This window comes from Rhinatrema bivittatum, chromosome 13 (genome assembly GCF_901001135.1).
Source record: "Rhinatrema bivittatum chromosome 13, aRhiBiv1.1, whole genome shotgun sequence".
Classification (NCBI taxonomy): Eukaryota; Metazoa; Chordata; class Amphibia; order Gymnophiona; family Rhinatrematidae; genus Rhinatrema; species Rhinatrema bivittatum.
Window position 1 is genome coordinate 79,568,327 of NC_042627.1, and position 23,514 is coordinate 79,591,840.

Consider the following 23,514-nt stretch of genomic DNA (forward strand, 5'->3'; position numbering starts at 1 on the left):
GTTCCCAGGTATGATCATTATTCAAAGAACATTCCACGGGAATACAGATTTCTACTTTGCAAGCATCCAACAGTGCTGCCATTCTCGATAACCTTAGGAAGTAAACTAAGGCTGAGCTTTTGGAAAAAGCAAAAAGGAATAGGAACTGATGCCAGGATATGTAATCTGCCTAGTTTTAAGTATGAAATGGGCCCAAATGAAGGGATTCTTGCTATTATTACAACAATGGAGAGGGTTTCAACCTCTCTGCAATACGGGAATCTTCGCATGCCCCGTTCAAGGTCACCTTTACCGTAGATCCAGGCAGAGAAAAGATGCACTAAATGTTTTTGGTAATAGAGATTTTTTTTATTTTGGGCCAGAAAATTAGAGCATTTCCTGATTTTCTGGCTCAACTCAATTTAAGAAGAGGACTTTCCTATAGCTCTGTCACTGTGTATTGACTATTGGGGAAGATATGTACATATTTTATTTGTGTGTAGATACTGTGAATTGTAAAGGTGATGTCCTCTTGTGGATTGCAAGCTGGTTAAAAGACAGGAAACAGAGAGGAGGAATAAATGGTCAATTTTCTCAGTGGAAAAGATAAAAAGTGGAGTGCCTCAGGGATCTGTACTTGGACCAGTACTTTTTTTTTTTATTGAATTTTTGTTAAACAAGAGACAGTCAGTAAACATTATTCATAAATCTAACAAACCAGTCTATGTTTAATGGATCTTTGATTTTCGAATTTCCTTCCCCACCCCCTCCCCCCGAACCTTTAAATCATCAAGTCCCTGTTGTATCATCCTTTCTAAGTCTTAAGGAGTGGTGCAGTCCATTACATATTCTTGCACGGAAGTTGTAAGGGTGATCCAGTATTTTCCCCAAATGGCTTGACATCTGGCTAAGGCTTCTCCTGCGACTTATTGATAGCTGTCATGTAATCAAATTGAAGAAGCTTATATAGGCAGTGTTTCCACTGTTCTGCTCTTGGCGGTTCCACGGAAATCCATACTGCTAACACTGTTTGTATGGCCACCAACAATGCCTGAATATTTCTGTTTTGTGGTCAGTTATTCTGCATTGGTGACTGAAGTGAGCTGTTCTGCTACCATTTATTTTCTGTGCGGGGATTTGTAGCAGTCCAGCTTGCTCTGCACTTTCCATAGAAAGTGTATTGGTGTTTCAGAGCAGAGTGGAGTATTTGCAGTGCTGCCTTTTCATACTGGGTTGTTGCTGTTTGAGTTCTGACACTTAGTGCTGTTTTGGTATAGCAGATTTGCTATACAGCTTCTGAGTAACTTTTTGAATGGTTTTTGGTTACTTCACAAAGTACTTGTTAATTGAGGGACTTTGTGTAAGGTGAGTAGTAAGGGGATAATTGAGGGCATTGATACTTGAGGGGATTTTTTTTTGTGTAGATGAGCAGTAAGGGGAAATATCCTGGTACAGGCTAGCTGGTCATGTTAGAGACTAACTTCAAACAATGTGGTATGAAATTATTTTCATTTATAAATTTATATATTTTTTTTTATTTTACAGGTTACCTCCAAAAATCACACATTCAGACATTGTGGCATGATTTCTGAAACATACTTAAATGATAAATGATGTTTAATATTTAATGTCATGATATCCAATTATTTGGATTTAGATTCTATTACTCACCTTTTTTCTAAATCCAAGCTCAGGTAATTTCCCGTGGTTGAACACAGCATTATGGGTACACACTCCACACAGGAACCTCCGATCAGCAAATAAAGCCCTCCTAACCATCCCTTCAGTTAAAACAGCAAGTCTGACCCAAGTGAGAGAAAGAGCCCTATCACTAGCAGGACCCATAATCTGGAACACAATGCCTCCAGAGTTCAGGCCACAAAGTAATCTCAAGACATTTAAGAAAAATTTAAAAACATGGCTTTTTAAACAAGCATTTTACAAAGAGACAGGAGAATAGAGAGAAATTATTCGGGAAAAGACAGAAAGGCACCGACACACAGTCCTTAGGACTGTACAGTAGATTAGTCTATGAACTCCACACCACAATAAACCATAACTATAATACTATGTGTGATAAAACTACCGGTGTAAGTACCTTGGTACAATTGGTCATGAACTACTTCACTAAATGACTATGTCTAATGATTTATTGTAACTGAACCTTTGACGGCACCTGTTAGAATGTACTATAGTACACTTTTACCTACATTAAATATGTGCCTACATGTAAACCGTTGTGACGGTATTTAACTTAGCGACGGTATAGAAACGTTTTTACATAAATAAATTTAAATAAAATAAATAAAGGGCTTCAGTAACTATGACATGATATGCGATTAACGCATGAAAAACAGCATTCATCGCTAAGACACTGTTTATCACATGATAATTGCATATTGCAGTGATATTGTGTGATATTTGGCCTAAAAAAGAAATACCCCCTATTTAGATGAGCTACTTTTTTGTGCATTTGCATGCATAAAATTCTCAAATGCATACAAAACAGCTAATACGTAAGTAATCCTATGTAAATAAAATAACATGGCTGGCCAAAACCACATTATTTCCCAGAAAGATAGCTTCAGCTCAGGAGCATTAAGACATTAACACATGCTCCAAGGCTCCTGGCCCTAAATCCCCAACACCACTGTGTAAAATCCCCCCCCCCCCCCCCGGGGTCTGGGTAGACCTATGCCACCTGATGAGGCAGCTGAAATGGAAAAAAAAAGTTTAAAAATATAAAAAATGTTGTGAGGCTGATCCTACCCAAACCCCTTCCCTTTTCAATAAAGACTACCTATTCCAAATATCCCAAATCCAAAAACCCCTCCCACCCCAGTAGCAGCCTTCCCCACCCCTAAATCTCTCGTAACACCGCAGACTCCCTTGTAGTCCAGTAGATCCCCCCCCCCACAGACTCCCCTTACCTAAAGGAGAGACTCAGGTGGTCCAGTGCTGGCTGAGAGCACCCCCTAGCTTCAGGGCCAATTCATGCCATTTTCCAAAATCTATTTATTTATTTATTTTAAGGTTTTTTATCTACCGACATTCGTAGGTACATCGTGCCGGTCCACAAGTAACAAGGTTAACTGGAAAAAAATGGCATCGACTGGCCTGAGCCTAGGGGGTGCTTTGGGTCACCTCTCAGACTACCATGGAGGGTTTCGGGATGTCTGGAAGGTCCAAGGGACCCATTAGATTACCAGGGGATCTGTTGTGTGAAGGGGGGTTGGGGTGGAGGAAAGCTATGACTGGGGGGAGGGGGTAGAGGGGATGTTTGGATCGGGGCATTTGGAGTGGGGGGTAAGCTTTGCGGAAAAGGGGAGAGATTTGGGTAGGAGAGTGGCGCATCACCGGGGTGGATTGGCCTATCAGAGGATTGGGCGTCCCCCGGTGGGCCGGTCGCGCTAGTCGCGTGGTCTGCCGAGCGTGGCCGTGACAGAGCCGCACTCAGCAGACCACGTGGTATCTCCTGGGCGGCGAATCCCCGGGCTGACCTTCATCGGGAATTCGCCGCTGAGCATCACCACACCACACTTTTTTTTTTTAACTTGTTTTTTTCATTTCAGCCACCTCAACAGGTGGTGGGGGGTGGGTGAGGGTCTATCAAGACCCCCTGGGGAAGATATTTGACCATTGGGAGGGGGTTTCTTGGCCACGTTATCCTTTTAGAAGATGGCAATCCTGGGCAATTGGGGCCACCAGAAAGTGTTTTTCATCCTTTCCCGTGGATTTTTTCTGCAAGAAAAAATATTGCAGGGAAACTACTGTGACATTTCTTTTAGGTATGGGCCTAATATCACAGGAACAGCCACTCCCCCCCCCCCCCCGGTTATTTTTCCCCTCCTGGGATAAAATATTGTGGCATGTTAAATAGCCCCCTAAGTCTGTACCTGAGGCCCGGAGGTTGAAATGACGCCCAAAGTCACAAGAAGTATCAGTGGGAGGAGCAGGATTTGAACCCTGGCTTCCCCGCGTCTCAGCCTGCTAACCCTAACCGCTTGTTTCTGCAAGACTGATCTATCGTCATGACTGCCAAGTTTAATTATCAAAACCTCGGGAGGGTGGTGGCTTACGGGCCTGAACGTTAACTGGAGGAGGGGGCTGAAGGCTGAAGGTTCACCTAGGATGCCTCAACTACAAACTGGAATCAGTGCATAGAGTGGCCTCATGGGAAGGACCCTCAGCAGCAGGCAGGCCCCCAAACTCTAACTTTGCTTGGACAGTTTGGTGCTACATTTAGAAAGAGTATCCTGTCCTTAATATTTATTGCTGAATAGGACACGAAGGGTCAGATGTAGCAAGACATTTTCCCAGACACAGAATGCAGAAAATCCTTTTGACTATCTGGTCCTAGCGTTATAGGACTCTACCAGCCTTGGTCCAGTTGTATTTAAGCTCTGGAAAGGTAACAGAGTAACATAATAAATGACAGCAGAAAAAGCCCAAAATGCCCCATCCAGTCTGCCCAGTTGGGATTCATTCTCCTTTGGTAGATGTGCATATAAAATTCCCAGCTCCCTCCTTTGCTTCGCCACATGACCTCTCAACCTTCCCGATGCAGGCTGTGCTAAAAGAGCAATTCAGAATGCCAAAGGTCACCCAAGAGAATCTAAAATGCGTTCACAACAAATTTCCTACCACTTGTGCACCAGAATACTAATGAGTGCTCTTATTAGCTTAATGCGAATGAGCTTTACCAGCATACTGGGATCCTTCCCTACACTTTCTGACAAACGACCATAATCATTTCAATAAGTATCTGCAGAGGCATCGCCAGCTACTTAAAAGACTCAGGCCATGGTCTCTCCCTGAGATTTTGATTATTAAATTCAACAGTGATGATCAGCTTGCCTCCCCCGCCACCCTGAGAACGACCCTGTAAAAACACAGGTTGCTAGTGGTACTGAGATCTTACAGGCCTTGTGGGGACAACTGGAGGAACTGACAGCAAAAGAAGAGGATGCACTATCCTGGCCAAGTTTTTCATCATCGGTCATCTGCCACCAGTTTCTTATCAGGGGGCTCTCACCAGTTCTGTTCCACTCGATGAGGCTCTCCTTGCTTTCACAAAAGTATTTAGCTCTCCATAGAGCAAAAGAAAACTTTTGCATAGAACATAGATTAACCTAACACTGAAAATTACATTCCAATCATGGGACTCTAAGCAGAGTCTTGGAATTAAGGGTCAACAGACAAGTTGTAGGTTATACATCTGACAAGCTATTCTCTCTCAGATTCTGAAAACTTTTTACTGGATCAGCATACAAATTATCTAAAACTATTGTACATGAGCGTTTGAAAGCACAGAGGCCCCTTCTTAAGATGTCACACCAGAGATATTATTCATATCTGAAGAAAGAGCCTATGTGGTCTTGATAGCTCATGTGTCACATTTTTGGATAATACGTACATTGATCCAATAAAAGCTATCACAGCCTGCAGAGAATCCAGTTTATTCCAGGAGCTGGACAGATACTAAATCATTGTGTAATGTATCCCAGTCACTAGACTAAAAATAAATGCTTTTTTCTACCTTTCTTATCTGGATGGGGTTTCTTTTGCATTGGTCTCTGTTTCCTGATGTCCTCCTGTCTTCTTCTAAATCCTTTTCTAGGGTCTCCTTTCCTTTTCATTTTTTTTTCTCTCTCTCTCTTATCATCACTTCTTCCCAGACCCATCTGTCCTTCCTTCAATTCTCTCTTCTGCTCTAAATCTCTCATATAGCAACATCACTTCATTCTTTCTGTCACATCTGGATCTCATCTCTCCTTCTCCTATATTTCTTCTCTCAACACTTCACTTCCCCAACTCAGAGGAACTGGAACAGCTCCCTTCTGAGGAAAGATTAAACAGGTCAGGGCTTTTCAGCCTGGAGAAATGATGGGTGAGAGGAGATATGATAGAAGGGTATAAAATCTTGAATGGGGTGGAATGATTATTTATCTTTGTAAAAAGTACTAGGAGATACTATATGAAACTAATAGGTTGCACATTTAAAACAAATAGGAGATGGTATATTTTCACTTAGCACCCAATTAAACTTTGGAATTTGTTGCCGGAGGATGTGGTGAAAGCAATTAGCAAAGCTGGGTTTGAAAAGGGTTTGTTCAAGCTCCTGAAAGAAAAGTCCATAAACCACTATTAGCTATGTAGACTTGGGAAAACCAAGGCTTATCTCTGGGTATGAGCAAGGAGGACTGGATTTATTCTTTGGGATCCTGCCAGGTTCTTGTGACCAGGACTGGTCACTGTCAGAGACAGAATGCTGGACTTAATGGACCTTTGGTCTGACCCAATAAGGCACTTATGTTATTAACTCTCCCCTCCATCTCCCCCTTACTGGGTTGTTCCCCCCACCATCAAAATCCTGCTATCTGGCTGCCTTATCCCCCCAACAGCCACCCTGCCTCACTCTACCCTCCATCATCCCCACACTGACTTCTGCACCCTTTTAAAACCATTTAATTTTACTCACCTCCCTTCACATTCTCCCCTCCCCACTCCCATATCCTCTCTGGTTCTCTCTCATAGGTGCTTCCCTATGCATCACCCCATCACCTCCTCTGGCTCCCTCTTCCTGCAGCTCTTTTGCACCCCCTCCTCATGTATTCTGCCCCTGTACTGCCCACACACGCATACCCTTTCATCACCCCAGTGTGCCCAAGTTTGCATTGCTGATTTCAGGGAGATGGGGGGAGAAAACTGATTCACCACCCCTTCTCGTGCTTCCCCCATTATCCACCCCAATATTTATCCTCTCCCACCACTCCCTCTGACCACCAGCATTCAATCCCTCTTTCAGCATTTACCTCCTCTCCTCCCCATCAATCATTTACAGCTCCTCCTTCTTCCTCTGCCATTCTGCCCTCTTGGCTGAATCCTAGGATCACAGGCCTTGGCTGTGTCTGGCCCGGCCCCTTGCCCCCTGTTGAAATAAGGGATGGGAGGGAATAAGACTGCAGCACAGGACACAGCAGAACAGAAAACAAACTGCTCTGCTCCCATTTCTCCTCCTCAGATGCTGCCTCCCCCTCCCCTTCCTGTGGAGACAGGAGGGGGAGGGGTGGGTTTGGAGCAGACGCTACAGAGAAGAAAATAATTGCTTTAGTCCCTTTTGTAGGTCACCCAAGCCCGAAGTAAACAGAGCAACTGTTTGAGAGTTGGGGCCCTGGACAATAAATTCTTCTCCTGGCTAGCAAGATCCATGAAACATTCTCCAGCTTGTTTAACACTTATAATCCTACACCCAATCGCAGGGGAGACGGGAAGAAAACGCAGGGCATGAGTGTGTCAGGATTGCTGGGCTTGATGGGCCCTTGGTCTGACCCAGCAGGGCATTTTCTTATGTTCTTCCATTTTTTTAAATGATTGTGTCCAGCCAGAATGATCTTGGTTTGCAATGTACTTTGCCTCTATTCCTTACTTACTGCTGCCTGTCCCTTGTCCACTGCAGCGGACGTCTCGCTCTTGAGGCTGCTGGGACATTATATGCGCCTAAGGATCTATACCAGTGAAATGAAGGAGAAGATGTGAACCCCAAAGCAGCAGCAGCGTTCGGGGTAATTAATGTCACCCGCACTGCCCCGGCGAGGCTCCTAAGGAGGGGTGCAGACAGGCGGAACACAGGAAGCTGTGAGCGGATGCCAGGAGGGGATCAGTAGCGGATTAGGCAGGAAGGGAGAGAGGCTTTTTCACGAGACTGCGGGAAGAGAACTGGAGAAACCCCCTTCAGGAAACAGAGCTCACCGTGTCACAATCCTCTGCCTCCATCCACGAGCCAATCATTCTTTATAACAGATTACAGATGAGGACACGCAGAAAACGTGATTATTTCTGGTGCCAACCCAAACTCAAGTCCTTGTTACGTGATTTATTAACATCTAAGTAACAAAGTCGTGTTGGTCAGTACAACCAATCAATTCTGGTATTTAATTTTTGTTTCTCCTTGATTGGGTCTGTGTGTTACTGAGCTTCCTTGCACAAAATCAATAGCTGCTGCTTGTGACTGGAATGCATTCAGGTTCAACAGCAGCGGCAAAGTGGAGGAGCAGCCCTCGTGGTCAGAGCAATGGGCTGAGAGCCAGGGTTAATGCTAAAACACACAGGGACCCTCGCTCCATGATACTAAGAACCAACAGGTTTAAAACAAATCTTAGAAAGTACTTTTTCAGGCACTGCACAATCAAGTTGTGGAACCTGTTCCCAGAGGACGCTGGAGAGGTGACGAGCATAGCAGGGCTTAAGAGAGGTTTGGACGAGCTCCTGAAGGAAACGTTAATAAAACGGTATTAGCCAGGCAAAACAGGGAAAGCCACGGTACCCTTGGGAGTGAGTAACGGGAAATAGATGTAGGTTATGGCCTCTGCCAAGTACTTGTGACCTTGCCACTGTCGGACTGAGCTTGATGGACATTTCTCTGCCACGGACCCTTACAGAAACATAGAAATGACGGCAGAAGACCACCAAATGGTCCATCCAGTCTGCCCAGCAAGTTTTCACACTTTTTTTTTTTTCATACTTTTCTGTTACTCTTGTCCCTTTAAATAACTTTTTTGGTTCTATTTCCCTTCCACCCCCTCCATCGTAGATAGCAGTGTTGGAGCTCCATCTGAATGAAGTATGCAGCTAACTGGTTTGGGGTAGTAACCGCTGTAATAAGCCAGCTTCTCCCACGCTTGTTTATCCAGCCTGTGAACTCAGTCTTTGTTGGTTGTTTCAATATAAATCCTCCTTTCATTCCCCCTGCCATTGGAGCAATGGGCTGTGCTGGATATGTATTCTAAGTGAAGTATCAGGCTTGATTTGGGGTAGTAACCGCCGCAATAAGCAAGCTACACCCATGCTTCTTTGTTTTACCCAGACTATGTAATTCAGTCCTTGTTGGTAGATGTCTGAATATAAAACATCTTTTCTTCATTCCCACTTTGTGTGGTTGCAGGAAGTTATTTACTTAATTTGGATTGTGCCTTCTCTGGAACCTGTCATACAGACAGACTTCAGTATGTAACCAAGCTGACCTATGCAAACACTATTTCAGTGCAACTTATGGTACATGAGCTATTAGTTTTTACATTATAATTAAAGAGCTCAGTGCCCTGACAATCGATTGCAACCTTATGCCCACTCATTCTTTAAGGAGAACATGCGGCCCTGCACCCAAGCTGATAAGAGAGAGACTTCCTGATTCAATGCTAATTGCAAAAGCAAAAAAGTAGTTTGGCAGTCGCTGCTGGGATATATGCAGAGCCATTCTGTGATAGCAACCCATTCCTCCTTTTACGAACAAGCCATGACAACTCCAATTGTGAAGGCTCAGGACCTTCATGCCGGTTTGATTTACTGCCTAACTTCTTGACTCTTTGTAAGTATCGCGCAGGCAGGAGGTTTCTTTCATTAGGCTGGCTGCTCGTGGTTAATAGGACAGGACGGTTATCATCAACAAATGCAAGGCGTAGGAAAGAAGCATCCCTGTTACCTTTCCCAGTGACTGCAAACGTTGGGATCATCTGGATTAAGAGAGAAGGCTGTTTTCAGCAGCAGCGGAAGAGCGATTACATTTAAAAGCCACTGCGGCACCAGGCAGGACACCATGCTTGAACCTGCATTAAAGGGGAAAAAAAAAATCATTACAATGATTTTTTAGGAATCTCTGCTCTGTGTACTGAACGCTCCATATAAATCAGGGAATACGTTTCAAAATACTCAACAGGATGGTTGCGACCAACCCTTCAAAACTACTGAAAGAAAAGGCAGAAAACGAGTGGCAAGCAATGGTTTTTTTTTTTTATTGGACCAACCTGAAACATTTTGCAGGGTAAGTGGCCCCCCGGGGAGCGTGGAGCTTAAATTGTACAGTTCATGATACTTGTGTAAAGCCTGGAGCAGAGGATCTGGCTTATGGGCTTCTGGAGGACCTGTGACTCAAGCACCAACCAGCTCACAGCATTAAGCAGCAAAATGCCCTGTAGGCTCCCAAAGGAAGGTCCTTCCCCAGTGCCACAGGGCTACTGCCTAGCATCAGCGTGAAGCAAGCCCTGGGCATCACAGAATGCAAAAAGACACTTTTCCATGAAATACTGCTCCCCTTTCCCTATGCTTTGAAAAGAAGGGATGGGGAGGGGGCAGTGAATGTATTTTGTTTGGGATATTTTTGGCCCAGAAGTTGATTTCCTTCATCTTTGGGCTTGCAGCTTAACCAGAAGCAGCCTCTACTGGGCCACGGTGCCGCAAGCTTTAATTCACAACTAGCAGGGAAGTTTCCCCGTTTTATAACCTGCTCCCTTCCCCTCCCCTCTGGCCACGAGGTGTTGCTGTGCTGTGATCAGTGGGATTAGCCCACGAGGAGGACTGTGAGCACTACCTCTGCAGCATCCCCAGCAGGATTGCAATTCAAACTTCCTGCACATGCTGAAATGAAAATAAATTAAATGGAAAAAAAAAACCCCAGAGTTTTGTCCTTGCTCAGCCCTAACCAGCCCTGGAAACCAGCGCCTCTGGGCCGGTGTAAAGGTGTCGTGACCATGCTCTTCATCGCCCCCCCATGCATGAAATATGCACAGCAGGTACACGAAGGGATCTGCTGCTGTTGCAGGTGCGGCTCCCATGCCACAGGCTGTCCCGTTCCTTTTGGTGGCCTTGCCTAATCTTTTTCCAAGCAAGCAGAGGACACTGCAGTATTGCTCCAAGTCTCCTTGGCCCCTGAGCAGATTCGATGTCAGGAGCACTGCTTGAGAGAGGATGAACTTGTGTGGGGTGCTCTGCTCAGCCAGGGAGTGACTGCTGGAGAAATTCGGCTCTGAACTGCTGTCTTCTTCCTTCCTTCCTTCCTCCCGCTGAAGGAGCTTAGTAGCCCGAGGTTTGCGTAAAGCTCTTTCCTGTGGCCAGGGCTATCGCAAGGGGTGGGCGAGAAGGGCAACCATGCTAGGCACCAATCCTGCGACCAGGCAAGTCAGAAACAGAGAGGAGGCCGCCGTTTTGTCCAACAACTGCTCTGCCTGTTTCTCCGTTTTCTTCCAGGTATTTAACAGTTTTCTCTGTTTTCAAAGGGCGAACCAATCAAATGAACCCTGGATTCAGAATCCACTTCCCATTCTTTTGCCTACAGATCCTCCAGACCCGTGGAAGGCACACACCCAGCCAGACAGGTTTTCAGGATGTCCACAATGAATATGCACCAGAGAGATTTGCATGCCCTGCCTCCCATGTATACAAATCTCTGGGTGTTTTCTGAGGGCTGCTCTGGATGGCACTCCTGAGACTAATGATTTTGCAAACAGATGGATTCGGTCATACGCTGCATCTGCTCTACGTGTATTTAATAATTTTCACGATTTGCTTTAATTCCATTAGCCTAAAGTGTATAGCACTGTACAACATAATGAATCAGTCTACCTCACAGGAAAAAAATATATTTAAACATGGACTGATCCTTTAAATGCTGAAGCCTGCAAAGGTTAAACTGTCCAAAAACTTTCATTAATTTATCTGTGTGACATCCCACCTTCAGTTAATTGCTAAAAGGAGTTGCTGTAATGACAGACTCTGCTTATCGGAGGATGGGAGGTAAATCAATGCTTTCCCTTGGCTGCTATTAGCGTGGCTTCATTTGCTACAGTACAACAAAGGTTAATGCAGAGCTTCCATTCCTTACAGCATGCAGACAATTATGCAAAAAAAATGTTTGAGAAAAACAGTTCTGCTGCAGAAACTTGTAAACGTTTGGTAGTTCCACTTTCCTCTGACCCTAAAGTGAAACAACGTAAGCAGGTCTACAATCAAGCAAACTGCAAGAAACTTCACAATAAGGCAATGTGACACCATTGTGCCTCATGGGAAGGCCCCACAAGCTGCCACAACTCACCTCTGTGGCCGGACCCATCCGTGGTCAGGGCCCAGCTTTCTGCCCCAAACGCCGTCCAGCACAGCCCGAGACGCTGCCAATCCCGCTTCTTCACTTAGGCACGCGCGCATATGCCCCGCAGCGGGAAACGCTGGGCGGCACCTTCTGATGGCCTCTATAAGCAAGGGCACAGCAATGGCTCTCCTACCTTAGCAGTGCCTGATTCTTCATCCTGCCTTGCCTTGATTTACCCGTCTTGCCCAGTGTCTTCTGTGTGTTGTCGTCCACCCTTGGCCTGTCTTCTGCATCTGACTCCTTGCCTGAACCTCACCACAATTGCCTTCTGCCTGGACCTGACCGACCATGACTGCAGCCAGCCCTAACCTCGGCCCGTCTCCAACTCCATTAGTCTGCTGCCTGCCCTGACCCTGGCATACAATTCTTGCTCTAGCCACTGCCCTAGGGTCCACCTAAGTCCTGCTGGCTGCCAGAACCCAAGGGCTCAACCTGCATGGGAGGTGGCTGGACTAGGTGAGGCTTCAGCCTATCCTGATACAGGGTACATTCACCAGCTGCTGGCATAGGCTTTATAGGTTTGCCCATGAGGCCTCGTGAACTACGGCGCAGCACAAAGGGCTCATGCCCATGCCACCCTTCACAGATACGAGGTACCCGTAACCAAAATGCAGGACATATTCCTACAACACTATGCCAGGTTCTTGTGGCCTGGTTTGACCTCTGTTGGAAACAGGATGCTGGGCTTGATGGACCCTTGGTCTGACCCAGCATGGCAGGTTCTTATGTTCTTAAAAGTAAAGCACAGATAGGCACACTACAAGATTTTACATTACATTTAGAAATTAATTTTAAGAATAATGTTAAAACATCTGAAAAAATAAGCTCAACCTGGTAAAACATCAGTTGGTCTGTGATCTTTGAGGTCAGGGACAGTAACATTAGAACCTAAAGTCCTGTAAGTGTATAAGAAGTAAGATGGGAGAGTTTAGAGTGTATAGTAGCAAATGATGAGATTGACATAAATGGCATCACAGAGACTTGGTGGAAGGAGGATAACCAATGGGACAGTGCTATATCAGGGTACAAATTATATTGCAATGTTAGGGAGGATAAACATGGTGGGGGTGTGGCACTTTATGTCCAGGAGGGTATAGAGTCCAACAGGATAAAGATCATACAAGAGACTAAATGCTCAGTAGAATCTATATGGGTAGAAATCCCATGTGTGTTAGGTAAGAGTATAGTGATAGGAGTATACTACCGTCCACCTGGACCAAAATGGTCAGACAGATGATGAAATGCTTAGAGAAATCAGGGAAGCAAACCAATTTGGCAGTGCAAAAATAATGGGAGATTTCAATTATTGACTGGGTAAATGTAACATCAGGACTTGCTAGAGACATAAAGTTCCTGGATGTAATAAATGATTGCTTCATGGAGCAAATCACCTAGACCGGATGGTGTGCATCCTAGGGTCCTGAAGGAACTAAAAAATGAAATTTCTGATCTATTAGTTAAAATTTGTAACCTATCATTAAAATCATCCATTGTACCAGAAGACTAGAGGGTGGCTAATGTAACCCCAATATTTAAAAAAGGCTCCAGGGGCAATCCGGGTAACTATAAACCAGTGAGCCTGACTTCAGTACCAGGGAAAATAGTGGAAACTATTCTCAAGATCAAAATCGTAGAGCATATAGAAAGACATAGTTTAATGGAACACAGTCAACGTGGATTTACCCAAGGGAAGTCTTGCCTAACAAATCTGCTTCATTTTTTTGAAGGGATTAATAAACATGTGGATAAAGGTGAACCGGTAGATGTAGTGTATTTGGATTTTCAGAAGGTGTTTGACAAAGTTCCTCATGAGAGGCTTCTAGGAAAAGTAAAAAGTCATGGGATAGGAGGCGATGTCCTTTCGTGGATTACAAACTGGTTAAAAGACAAGAAAAAGGGTAGGATTAAATGGTCGATTTTCTCAGTGGAAAAGGGTAAACAGTGGAGTGCCTCAGGGATCTGTACTTGGATCGGTGCTTTTCAAAATATATGTAAATGATTAGGAAAGGAATACGACGAGTGAGGTTATCAAATTTGCGGATGATACAAAATTATTCAGAGTAGTTAAATCACAAGCGGATTGTGATACATTACAGGAGGACCTTGCAAGACTGGAAGATTGGGCATCCAAATGGCAGATGAAATTTAATGTGGACAAGTGCAAGGTGTTGCACATAGGGAAAAATAACCCTTGCTGTAGTTACACGATGTTAGGTTCCATATTAGAAGCTACCACCCAGGAAAAAGATCTAGGCATCATAGTAGATAATACTTTAAAATCGTCGGCTCAGTGTGCTGCAGCAGTCAAAAAAGCAAACAGAATGTTAGGAATTATTAGGAAGGGAATGGTTAATAAAACGGAAAATGTCATAATGCCTCTATATCGCTCCATGGTGAGACCGCACCTTGAGTACTGTGTACAATTCTGGTCGCCACATCTCAAAAAAGATATAGTTGCGATGGAGAAGGTACAGAGAAGGGCAACCAAAATGATAAAGGGGATGGAACAGCTCCCCTATGAGGAAAGGCTGAAGAGGTTAGGGCTGTTCAGCTTGGAGAAGAGACGGCTGAGGGGGGATATGATAGAGGTCTTTAAGATCATGAGAGGTCTTGAACGAGTAGATGTGAATTGGTTATTTACAGTTTCGAATAATAGAAGGACTAGGGGGCATTCCATGAAGTTAGCAAGTAGCACATTTAAGATTAATCAGAGAAAATTCTCTCTCACTCAATGCACAATAAAGCTCTGGAATTTGTTGCCAGAGGATGTGGTTAGTGTAGTTAGTGTAGCTGGGTTCAAAAAAGGTTTGGATAAGTTCTTGGAGGAGAAGTCCATTAACGGCTATTAATCAAGTTTACATAGGGAATATTTATTTTTATTTAAATTCTTTTAATATATCGATGCTCAAGACCAGGCCTTATCGTACCGGTTTACAACAAACAAGGGGGAAACCAGTTAACACAGAGAGCGAAAGTTACATTAAACAAGGAAGTAGAACAAGTCTGTTTGAAGAAAAAGGGATAGATTAACAAATTCTAACAATTTCTACATTAGCTGTAGAGATGAGCAGGTAAGCAGAGAGCGGTTGCTTATCTGATAAACTTAAATACAGTTTACAAGGTGGAGTTGATTTGAAATGTTAATATGTGAGGGCGGTTCTAGAATATCAGGTCCTTAGTGCAGCTGATAGAGGACGCAACTAGATGGTGGTGGTCCATGCAGGATATCATAGGTTTCTTCATGGATAGGCTTGGGCGAAAAGCCAAGTTTTCAGTTTTTTTCTGAAGGTGAGATGACAATGTTCCTGGCGTCAGTCTGGCGGGAGAGAGTTCCAGTGGTGCGGTCTGGCGGTTGATAGTGCTCGTTTTTCGATGGAGTTGTGTATAACAGACTTGCTAGGGGGAGCCTGGAGGGAGCCTCTGTATGCAGATCTGGTTGGCCTTGATGAGGAGTGTAATTTGAGGGGTATGGTAAGTTGCAGAGGGGATTGCTGATATATGGATTTGTGAATGATGGTCAGAGTCTTGAAGAGTATTCTGTAGTGTATGGGTAGCCAATATAATATTTTTAGTATCGGTGTGATGTGGTCCATACGGCGAGCGTTTGTGAGGATCCTGGCTGCTGCGTTTTGCAGCATCTGAAGAGGTTTGGTGGAGGATGCCGGGAGACCAAGCAGGAGAGCATTGCAAAAGTCGATTTTTGAGAATAGTATGGCTTGAAGGACAGATCGGTAGTCATGGAAGTGAAGGAGAGGTCTTAATTGTTTTAGGACCTGAAGTTTATAAAACCCTTCTTTAGTGGTGTTGTTGATGAATTTTTTAAGGTCCATTCTGGAGTCTAGGGTGGCTCCAAGGTCTCTCACTTGATTTACTGATGGAATAGCCACTGCTATTAATTGCATCAGTAGCATGAGATCTTCTTAGTGTTTGGGTAATTGCCAGGTTCTTGTGGCCTGGTTTGGCCTCTGTTGGAAACAGGATGCTGGGCTTGATGGACCCTTTGGTCTGACCCAGCATGGCAATTTCTTATGTTCTTAAGTATGAAACGCAGTAAAGCACACATTTCCTGCGATGGTCATGCTACCGACACCCCTCTCCCCTCCCTCCCAGCCCAGCGTGATGTGGGTGGAGAGTCTCAGCACAACACATGTAACTTATCACGTACTGCATAACACAGGATGAAGACAAACCCCACAGACATCACTCTGAAGATGACAACAGGCTCATCCCAGGGACTTGGGTGTACATTACACATGAACTCATTCATTCATTATGCTCAGAGGGGTGCAGTGTCCAGTTTTCTAACTTGCCGCAATGTTGACCAGTCCCCACAGAATCATGGGAGATTAGAGACCAGACCTGGTCAGGGCTGGGGGAATGGAGGGGCAGTGGCTAGGCAAACATGCACAATTGAGGCACAATTAAGGCAGGCCGTCCGGAAGCTCAAGGCTCCTCCCATTTGCCTTCCACTGTCTGCAATAAGAAAGGAGCTAACTCAACTGAAAGAGGAATGGTCTATGATCAAAATCCTTCTCAACGATGCAGCATCCAAAATATCTGCCCCAACTCCCATAGAGGATTCAGAAACCCTGGAACACAAACGGATCACAGTGGGCTCAGGGAGAGTAAGACTTGTGACAGACACCCACTCTCCCAAATGATAGCCATACAAAATATCTTTTCAGCACTGGACAATGAGGATGCCCCAGAATGGAAAGTGAAGTGATATCAGAAAGGAAGGAGACCCAATGTATACAGAAACCCCGTAGCAAAAAACCCTTCTGCTCAGAAACAATGTCAGCAGCATCCCATAGAAACAAGCAAACGCCCTAAAAGAAAGCTTCTTCTGCTGGAAGACTCCATCTTTAGAGGCACTAACTTGGGAACTCAAGTTAAGGGATGCACAATAGTGAACGCCTTCCAGGATCCTCAGCTGGAGGAATACAAACCAGATTGTCAGTGCCATTAGGGAAGAAAGTAAGGACTATAAAATGGCCTTGGCCTCAGCCCAGTCTGGAGACCTGGTCCAGATGCCGGGTCCTTGGCCCGGACACATGCCTGACACCAGAGCCAGACTTGGAGGCCAGGTCCCTGGCCTGGGCCTTGGCCCGACTCTACGGCCCAGTATCCAGATCGGGCCATGCTGTTAGGACCCGGCCTCCAGGCCAGGCTGCAGCGTTGGGCCTGGGTCCAAACTTTGGCCTAAGTCCAGGCATTGGGCCCCAGCCTGGCTGCTGCTGCTTTGGATACCCGATGGATCAGATAAGTTTAATTATTTGGAGGGCCTTGGCCTTTACACTCAGGCTCCCGATTCGACATAAAATCAATCTTCAAAAAAATTAATAAAAGCATCTATACTAATATTATAAACTTCGAGGTCTATATTCAGACCTAGTCCAGATAGCAAGGTTAGCCGGATAAACTTATCTGGCTAACTTCGGAGGCCCATTCAACAGTGCAGTCACACTACTGGATACAGCCGGCTATCTTAATTAGCTAGCCAGATAATTTTAGGACAGCTCTTTGACTTGACCAGATTTAGCCGGCTAACTCTGAATATCGGAGTTAGCTGCTAATTCAGCTCCTCCCAGTTACACCCCTAAACTGCCTATAACTTATCTGCCTAACATATCAGCCGGATAACGGCTGATATGTTAGGCAGATAAGTCATTTAGATGGGTAACTATTAATGTATTTGTCTAAATGGCTTTTGAATATGGACCTCACCACCTGTGCATATATTAACTAGTAACTCTAATATGTCTACAAGTGTAGCATAAATCCCTGTTATTACAAATCTTCCATTATTCATTCTTACTTATCCCCCATGCATATTAAAAAATGTCCATTCTCTTACAATTATTGCAATCCCAATGTCTTCTACCAATCAATAGCTGTTCTTTTTTCTTAAACTGCAGCATCAAGGTTAAAACACCACTTTTTATTTGCAAATATCTCTTGCAGCTCAAGATGGAGTTTTCTTCAAAACTACCCAAATACTCACTCAAGATTAAATTTTCTTCAAAAATGTCCAAAAACTTTTTCAGGGGATCCGCTGTCCAATAACCTGCAAGGGGACGTTAGTCTGGGAGACGCCATAGCTGTGTGATGCTGTCAGCATTTTTGAGAGATATTATGGAGCAGAGGCGGCATAAGATGGATATTAAGTGTGTGACAGCAATGAGCAATACGTATGCAACCATGGCATTCGTCATTGAGCAGCAGGAATGATTTACTCTCCCGTTCAGGTTATATAAGATATTGGAGAACAATTGTCCTGAAGAAGCCCATAACGGGTGAAACAAAGGACTGGAGCTGTGATTATACGTTACTTTGATGGGGTGAAAGATTTTCTTATTACCAGGGTATGTGAGGTCCACACAGATTTCTAAATATCTGGTGTTTTACTCATTATTTTATATCCCCTCCAATGGAGGAGCAGAACGTCTGGTACAGTCATTTAAGACTGCATGGAGTGCTCTGTCCTCAACCGCAATGACTTTTACCTGCAGTTTCCTGGGACCCCTGGGGAACTCTTCTTGGGGGTAACATTACATTATGTGCCTCCTACTCTTTCTGCCTCCCAGCACAACTCCCCTTCACAGACAGTGCCGAAATGTGACTTTGGGACTTGGCACAATCACCCAGGCATTGGAACCAATATGGGGAGAGAAAGTTAAAAATTAGAGGAATTGCTGTGTAGATACAAATGAAGGCTTATGGCACTGCAACCATGCAAGAGGACAGTCCCTAATTTAGCTGGAAACCCAAGGAAGCAAGAGGAAATCACAGAGTCAAAATAAAGTTAAGTGCTTTAAACGAACTTGAATGGAACAAATTAATTGCTGGGAATATTTAGTTGTCTTACCTCAGAGAGCTGAAAATTCGTCCCAGCTCTTGTCCTTGCCTGCTATTAGCGTATTATGACTACAGGTTTCATGGGCAGGACGGCAGCAGGTGGGTCCTTCCAACACTACCGAGGGCACTGTAAGAAGCCAATAGTGAGAAACATCTGTATGAATCAAGAATGGTATGGGACAGAGAAGGAGGCAGATTACAGGAAAAGTGGGAAACAAAAATACTTGAAAATCAATGTACACTTGGTTAAAGGACATGTTTACTGGTAAATGCAAATGCCTAATCTTGCAAAGTCGATGCAACTGTTTGTTTCCATTCACACCACAATACAATCAGAGATCAGGTACACAGTGGGCTCCCTCCTGGTTAAGGAATGTGTGCAAATTATGAACAGAATCTGCAGGGTAGAAGATGTGGCGCCATCAGAAGACTTAAAGCAGCAGTAACCTCCCTGTTCAGACAAGTCTTTTCCCCCAACACATGGCTACTCTGGATTTAATTGGAAATGAAGCAATAATTGTTGGCCTTCTTACCCCCCTGGGCTACCACTTGGGAGTCACTCCCCAAGCATCCAGATCTGGACCGACCCCACTGCATTGATGGCGTCATAATTCTGCGCATTTTAGGAAAAAATTGGAATAAATCCCAGCAAGCCATGTGCTAAAGGCAGGAATGGATCTTCCAGTACTGAGGCTTGAGGAACCCCTTGACTGATAGTGAAGAACTGACAGGAGGGCACCAGTGGGTGCGGCGCGGCTCCTGCCATCTGTGTTGGCTGTTAAGTGCTGATGCCCGACTCGCAAACAAAAGCAAAGGACACCTGAATGAGCAAACTGCTCACCTGAAGAAAGAATGCATTCCAGCGCCAAACCTGCTCTCTTGGAATTTAAAAGCCAGAAGAATTATTCTGACCTGAAAGTAATAAATTAGTGGTGAGATAAGGACACCTTTCCACAGAGTGACTAATTTTATGGGTCGTTAAGTTCCCAGTCACTTCTAAATTTTTCTTTTCATTTTCCAATCTTAATTTAATAACCTGGTGTAGATCAGTCGCTGTCCACTGACAGGTCACATCGCTGGCTCGGAAACCCCAGCTACACAAATACAGGAGGAAGGGGGCTTCAAAGACCATCATTAATTTTCCTCCTCTATGCATGCCGCAGTTGGGAAATCAACAAAAATCTAGGTAATTGGTTTTGCTAAAGGTTATGAAATACTCAACTTAAAATGCTTAACCTCCCGTGGAAACGCCCCCAGTGCAAAGCCCTGCAATGGCAAACGGAGGTCAGCATCAGCGCGGTGCGGGGATCAACAGAAACAGCGGCTTCTCCCTGCCCCATACTTTATAAGGTTTAATTATAGCAGCCCAGAACAGAATCGATAACGTTTCCAATCTGATTTATTCATTGTTTATTTTAATTTACTTTCTGGAAAATTGCTCACCAAAGTGAAAATCACCTATTTTATAGCAAGTTATCAGCCATATGAGATTATTATACAGAGAGAGACAGCAGCCAGGAGGAAACAAAGCCGTCAAGCAGCCGGGTTTCCCTCGCATGCTGTACCTGGATGACTTGTGCTAATCATTCACTGCATCCCTCTACTGAATTCTCGCTTTCTTTTATTATTATTTATTTACAGATTTTTTTATACCACCTATGGCAGAAAAACTGCACTAAGCGGTGAAGAATGAAACCAATGAATAATACGATGATATATTAAACACACCAATACAGTAAACAACATAAAACTATAAGACACATGTGTAACTGAGGAGGAAAGTATCAAGAATAGGCCAAACGAAAGAAATGTGCTTTTGACTGTTTTCTGAAAAAATGTGTAATCAGAAAGATTTCTCAGCTCCACAAGGTACAACCCCCATTTAACTTGTGCAACAACACAGCCTCAGTCAGTGCAATGGAAAAACAGAGCAGAATTCCTCTCCCTCCCACGCCTGGGACCAGCAATGGGACGACAACTAGCAACCACCAGGGCATGGGTGGGCAAAGGCAGCGTCACTTTCCCAATATCAATCAGGCATTTTTACTTGAAAAATAAAACAGTTCCACTTTAGAAAAGTAGTCCCTGCTGTTCCTGGCCCTTACTGAGGGACCGGTTTCTGCTTGAGGCAAAATTCAATGAAACTACCCATGGAGGCAGCCAGTCTCTGGAAACAGCGGCATTACCGCCACTCCTCAAAATATCAAGTTGCTTGTTTCTTAGCTCTATTGATTGCTCTTTGGGAATAATTCTGCAATTGCCCTTCTCTTTTGCTCAGACATTCTCCTGCTAATGTTTTCACGCTGCTTTATAATAAGAGGCATGCATATAGGCTTGCTACCTAACCAGTCTAGGTTCCTGGCCACAATTTAATGTATTTCATTCCACCCACGCCAAGCCCACATCCAACATGCGTTGCAACAGACCTAATACCACATACATAAAATAATACAAATCATCAAATATATCTTATCATACAAATACAGATACAAGCTACAGCAATATACAAATCCCTACTACAAGCCGATTCTGGAACGGACTGCAAAAAACATCAAAAGCAATAACATCAAAATTACACTCCCTCCCAACCCCGTACATAATAAAACAAACGTTTCCCCATCCTACTCTGCCCCCTCAGCAGGCTGTTAATGCAATCGCTGAGCAGTGTGGCATTGCCAAATGGGGACAAACCAGCACCAAGACAGGGCAGAAACAGCCCCAGCAGCCCATGCTGGAAGAGCCTGGTGTCAAGTCTCTTCTCCCCATTACATCCCCAGCTTGCTTTCTGCCAGATCAAAGCTCCCAATGAATATGCATGAGATAAACGTGCATACACCGAGTCCCCAATGCATACAAACATATCTCAGGGGTATTCATGCGGGATATCCTGAAAAGTAAACCAGCAAAGTGGGCCTCCTAGACAAGGATGGCAACCACTGCTCCATGCAATTTAAGACTTGCCATACTGGGTCAGGCCAAAGGTCCATCAAGCCCAGCAGCCTGTGTCCAGCAGTGGCCAATCCAAGTCACAGAGCAACACCCCCACACTTCAGTATTAGCAAAGCAGAATTATTAATTCCAATTTGCTTAGGACTGACTTCTTAAAAACTAGAGAGGGTTCAGTGACCTTGATGGCTGGTCCTTGAACACCCTGTAGAAATGTGTTTACTTCCCCCCACTTGTAATTAAAAAAAAAAAAAAGCTTGTACTGTGTACTGTACACTATTTTATAACTAAAATTGACGAGAAGTAAAAGCATTTTAAAAGTGTAAGGCATCTTTTAAATATTTTGGACTGTTCTCCAGATTATCTGAGTGTAACCAGCAGCATAGGGATGTCACATTCACTGGATTTCATTGGCCTATTTAGAGAGCAATTCTCAATGCATTTTACAAAATTTTCTCTGATAAACTGGCTACTTGAGATTTGCTCTCACCAAACCCAGCTACAAGCACTATTTCAAAATGCTTGAATTCTAAGCCACATTTCACATTCCCTCACCAGCTAAGAGCATAGGCACTATTTCACAATGCATGAATTCTAAGCCATTCTTTGGGGAAGCATTCTTGAGGGTGTGTTTTTGGGTGGGATCCGAAAAAATACATGCAGTATATCCATGAATATTCCACCTGCACAAAAGGAAGTTGCAAAAGTCTGTGGCTACCTTTTACCTATGAATCTTTTCCATGAAAATATATGCATGTGCTCTCCCTTTCAAATTTGGTGCAAAGCTGCAAGTATAAAATACCTGCAAACTCTGCACCAAAGCATACACTGTGAAAATTATCCCATCTTAACCATAATAATGTCAAACAAATAATACAGACACACATATACACAAACACATATACACACACCCCCAATACATGCACAAACAATCACATCCAAACGTGTACCCCAAATAGTCACAGACTTACTCATGTACATAAGCATGCACTATATGAACTATTCAAACCATATTTCATATGAGGTAACTCTGTGACATCTTTCAATTCGTACTCCCATGAAATCAAAAGTCAACATTGTACTCAGGCCTGTCAGAAGGGGTGGGCAAGAGAGATGGCCACCTGAACTATCAGGTTGGGGGGTGGGGTGGGTTTTTTGCCCTCGTGCTCCCTTGCCCCTGGCCTGATGCCAAAGCTTTCTTCTGTTGCGCAGAATCTTCCCCGCTGTAATGGCGCATGGTCTTTCTCCCCCCCCCCCCAATAAGTTGGCCATGACATCAGAGGGGAAACACCCCCCAGCCACAACAACAAAGGGGCAGATCCCTGACCGTCCAGGGTGCAGTTTAGCCCCATAACAGTCCTGATTGCATTTTATTTCATTATTAAAACTTTATATCCAGCCTGTAAAATGTGTTTAAGAATAAAACATTCATAATAATCAAATAACAGAAACACATAATCATAAAAACTAAAAAGCAATACATTACAGACTTAGCGTGCATGAAAAACGTGTTGCAACTGAAATTACTGTGCTGCACTGTTCTGTACCTCGGGTGTTGAAGGAAAGGTGCATTATAAATAAAAGCCTGATTGGAAAGAGCAGCTCAAAGAATGCAAAACCTAATGCCTGAGCAGTAAAATCTGCAACTGATAAGACTGGAAATGCTGCCTGCGTGCACAGAATTGAAGATCCCTTCCGGCTTGGGGCTTTAGTTAGAGTGTAAGTGTGTGTGACAGCGAGTGTGTGTGTATTTTTCTTTCGTGCCTTTTCTGCCGGGGAGGTGGAAGGAGAAGGTTCTGGTACCGACTTTA

General features: G+C 44.2%; 1 protein-coding gene across 6 annotated transcripts in view; it reads right to left on the reverse strand.

Moving 5' to 3' along the window:
* Positions 1–23,514, reverse strand: part of MEGF11 (multiple EGF like domains 11) — a 410,516-nt gene that overhangs the window by 300,858 nt on the left and 86,144 nt on the right. For 5 of the 6 annotated variants that reach the window (XM_029575259.1, XM_029575263.1, XM_029575260.1 and 2 more), the window contains 2 exons: positions 18,768–18,884; positions 9,461–9,584 (listed from right to left, as the gene is read on the reverse strand). In XM_029575259.1, coding sequence (XP_029431119.1) covers positions 9,461–9,576 — 116 coding nt within the window. In that variant the 5' untranslated portion in view covers positions 9,577–9,584; positions 18,768–18,884. The remainder of the gene's footprint in view (positions 1–9,460; positions 9,585–18,767; positions 18,885–23,514) is intronic. The other variant, XM_029575262.1, reaches the window with a different exon arrangement.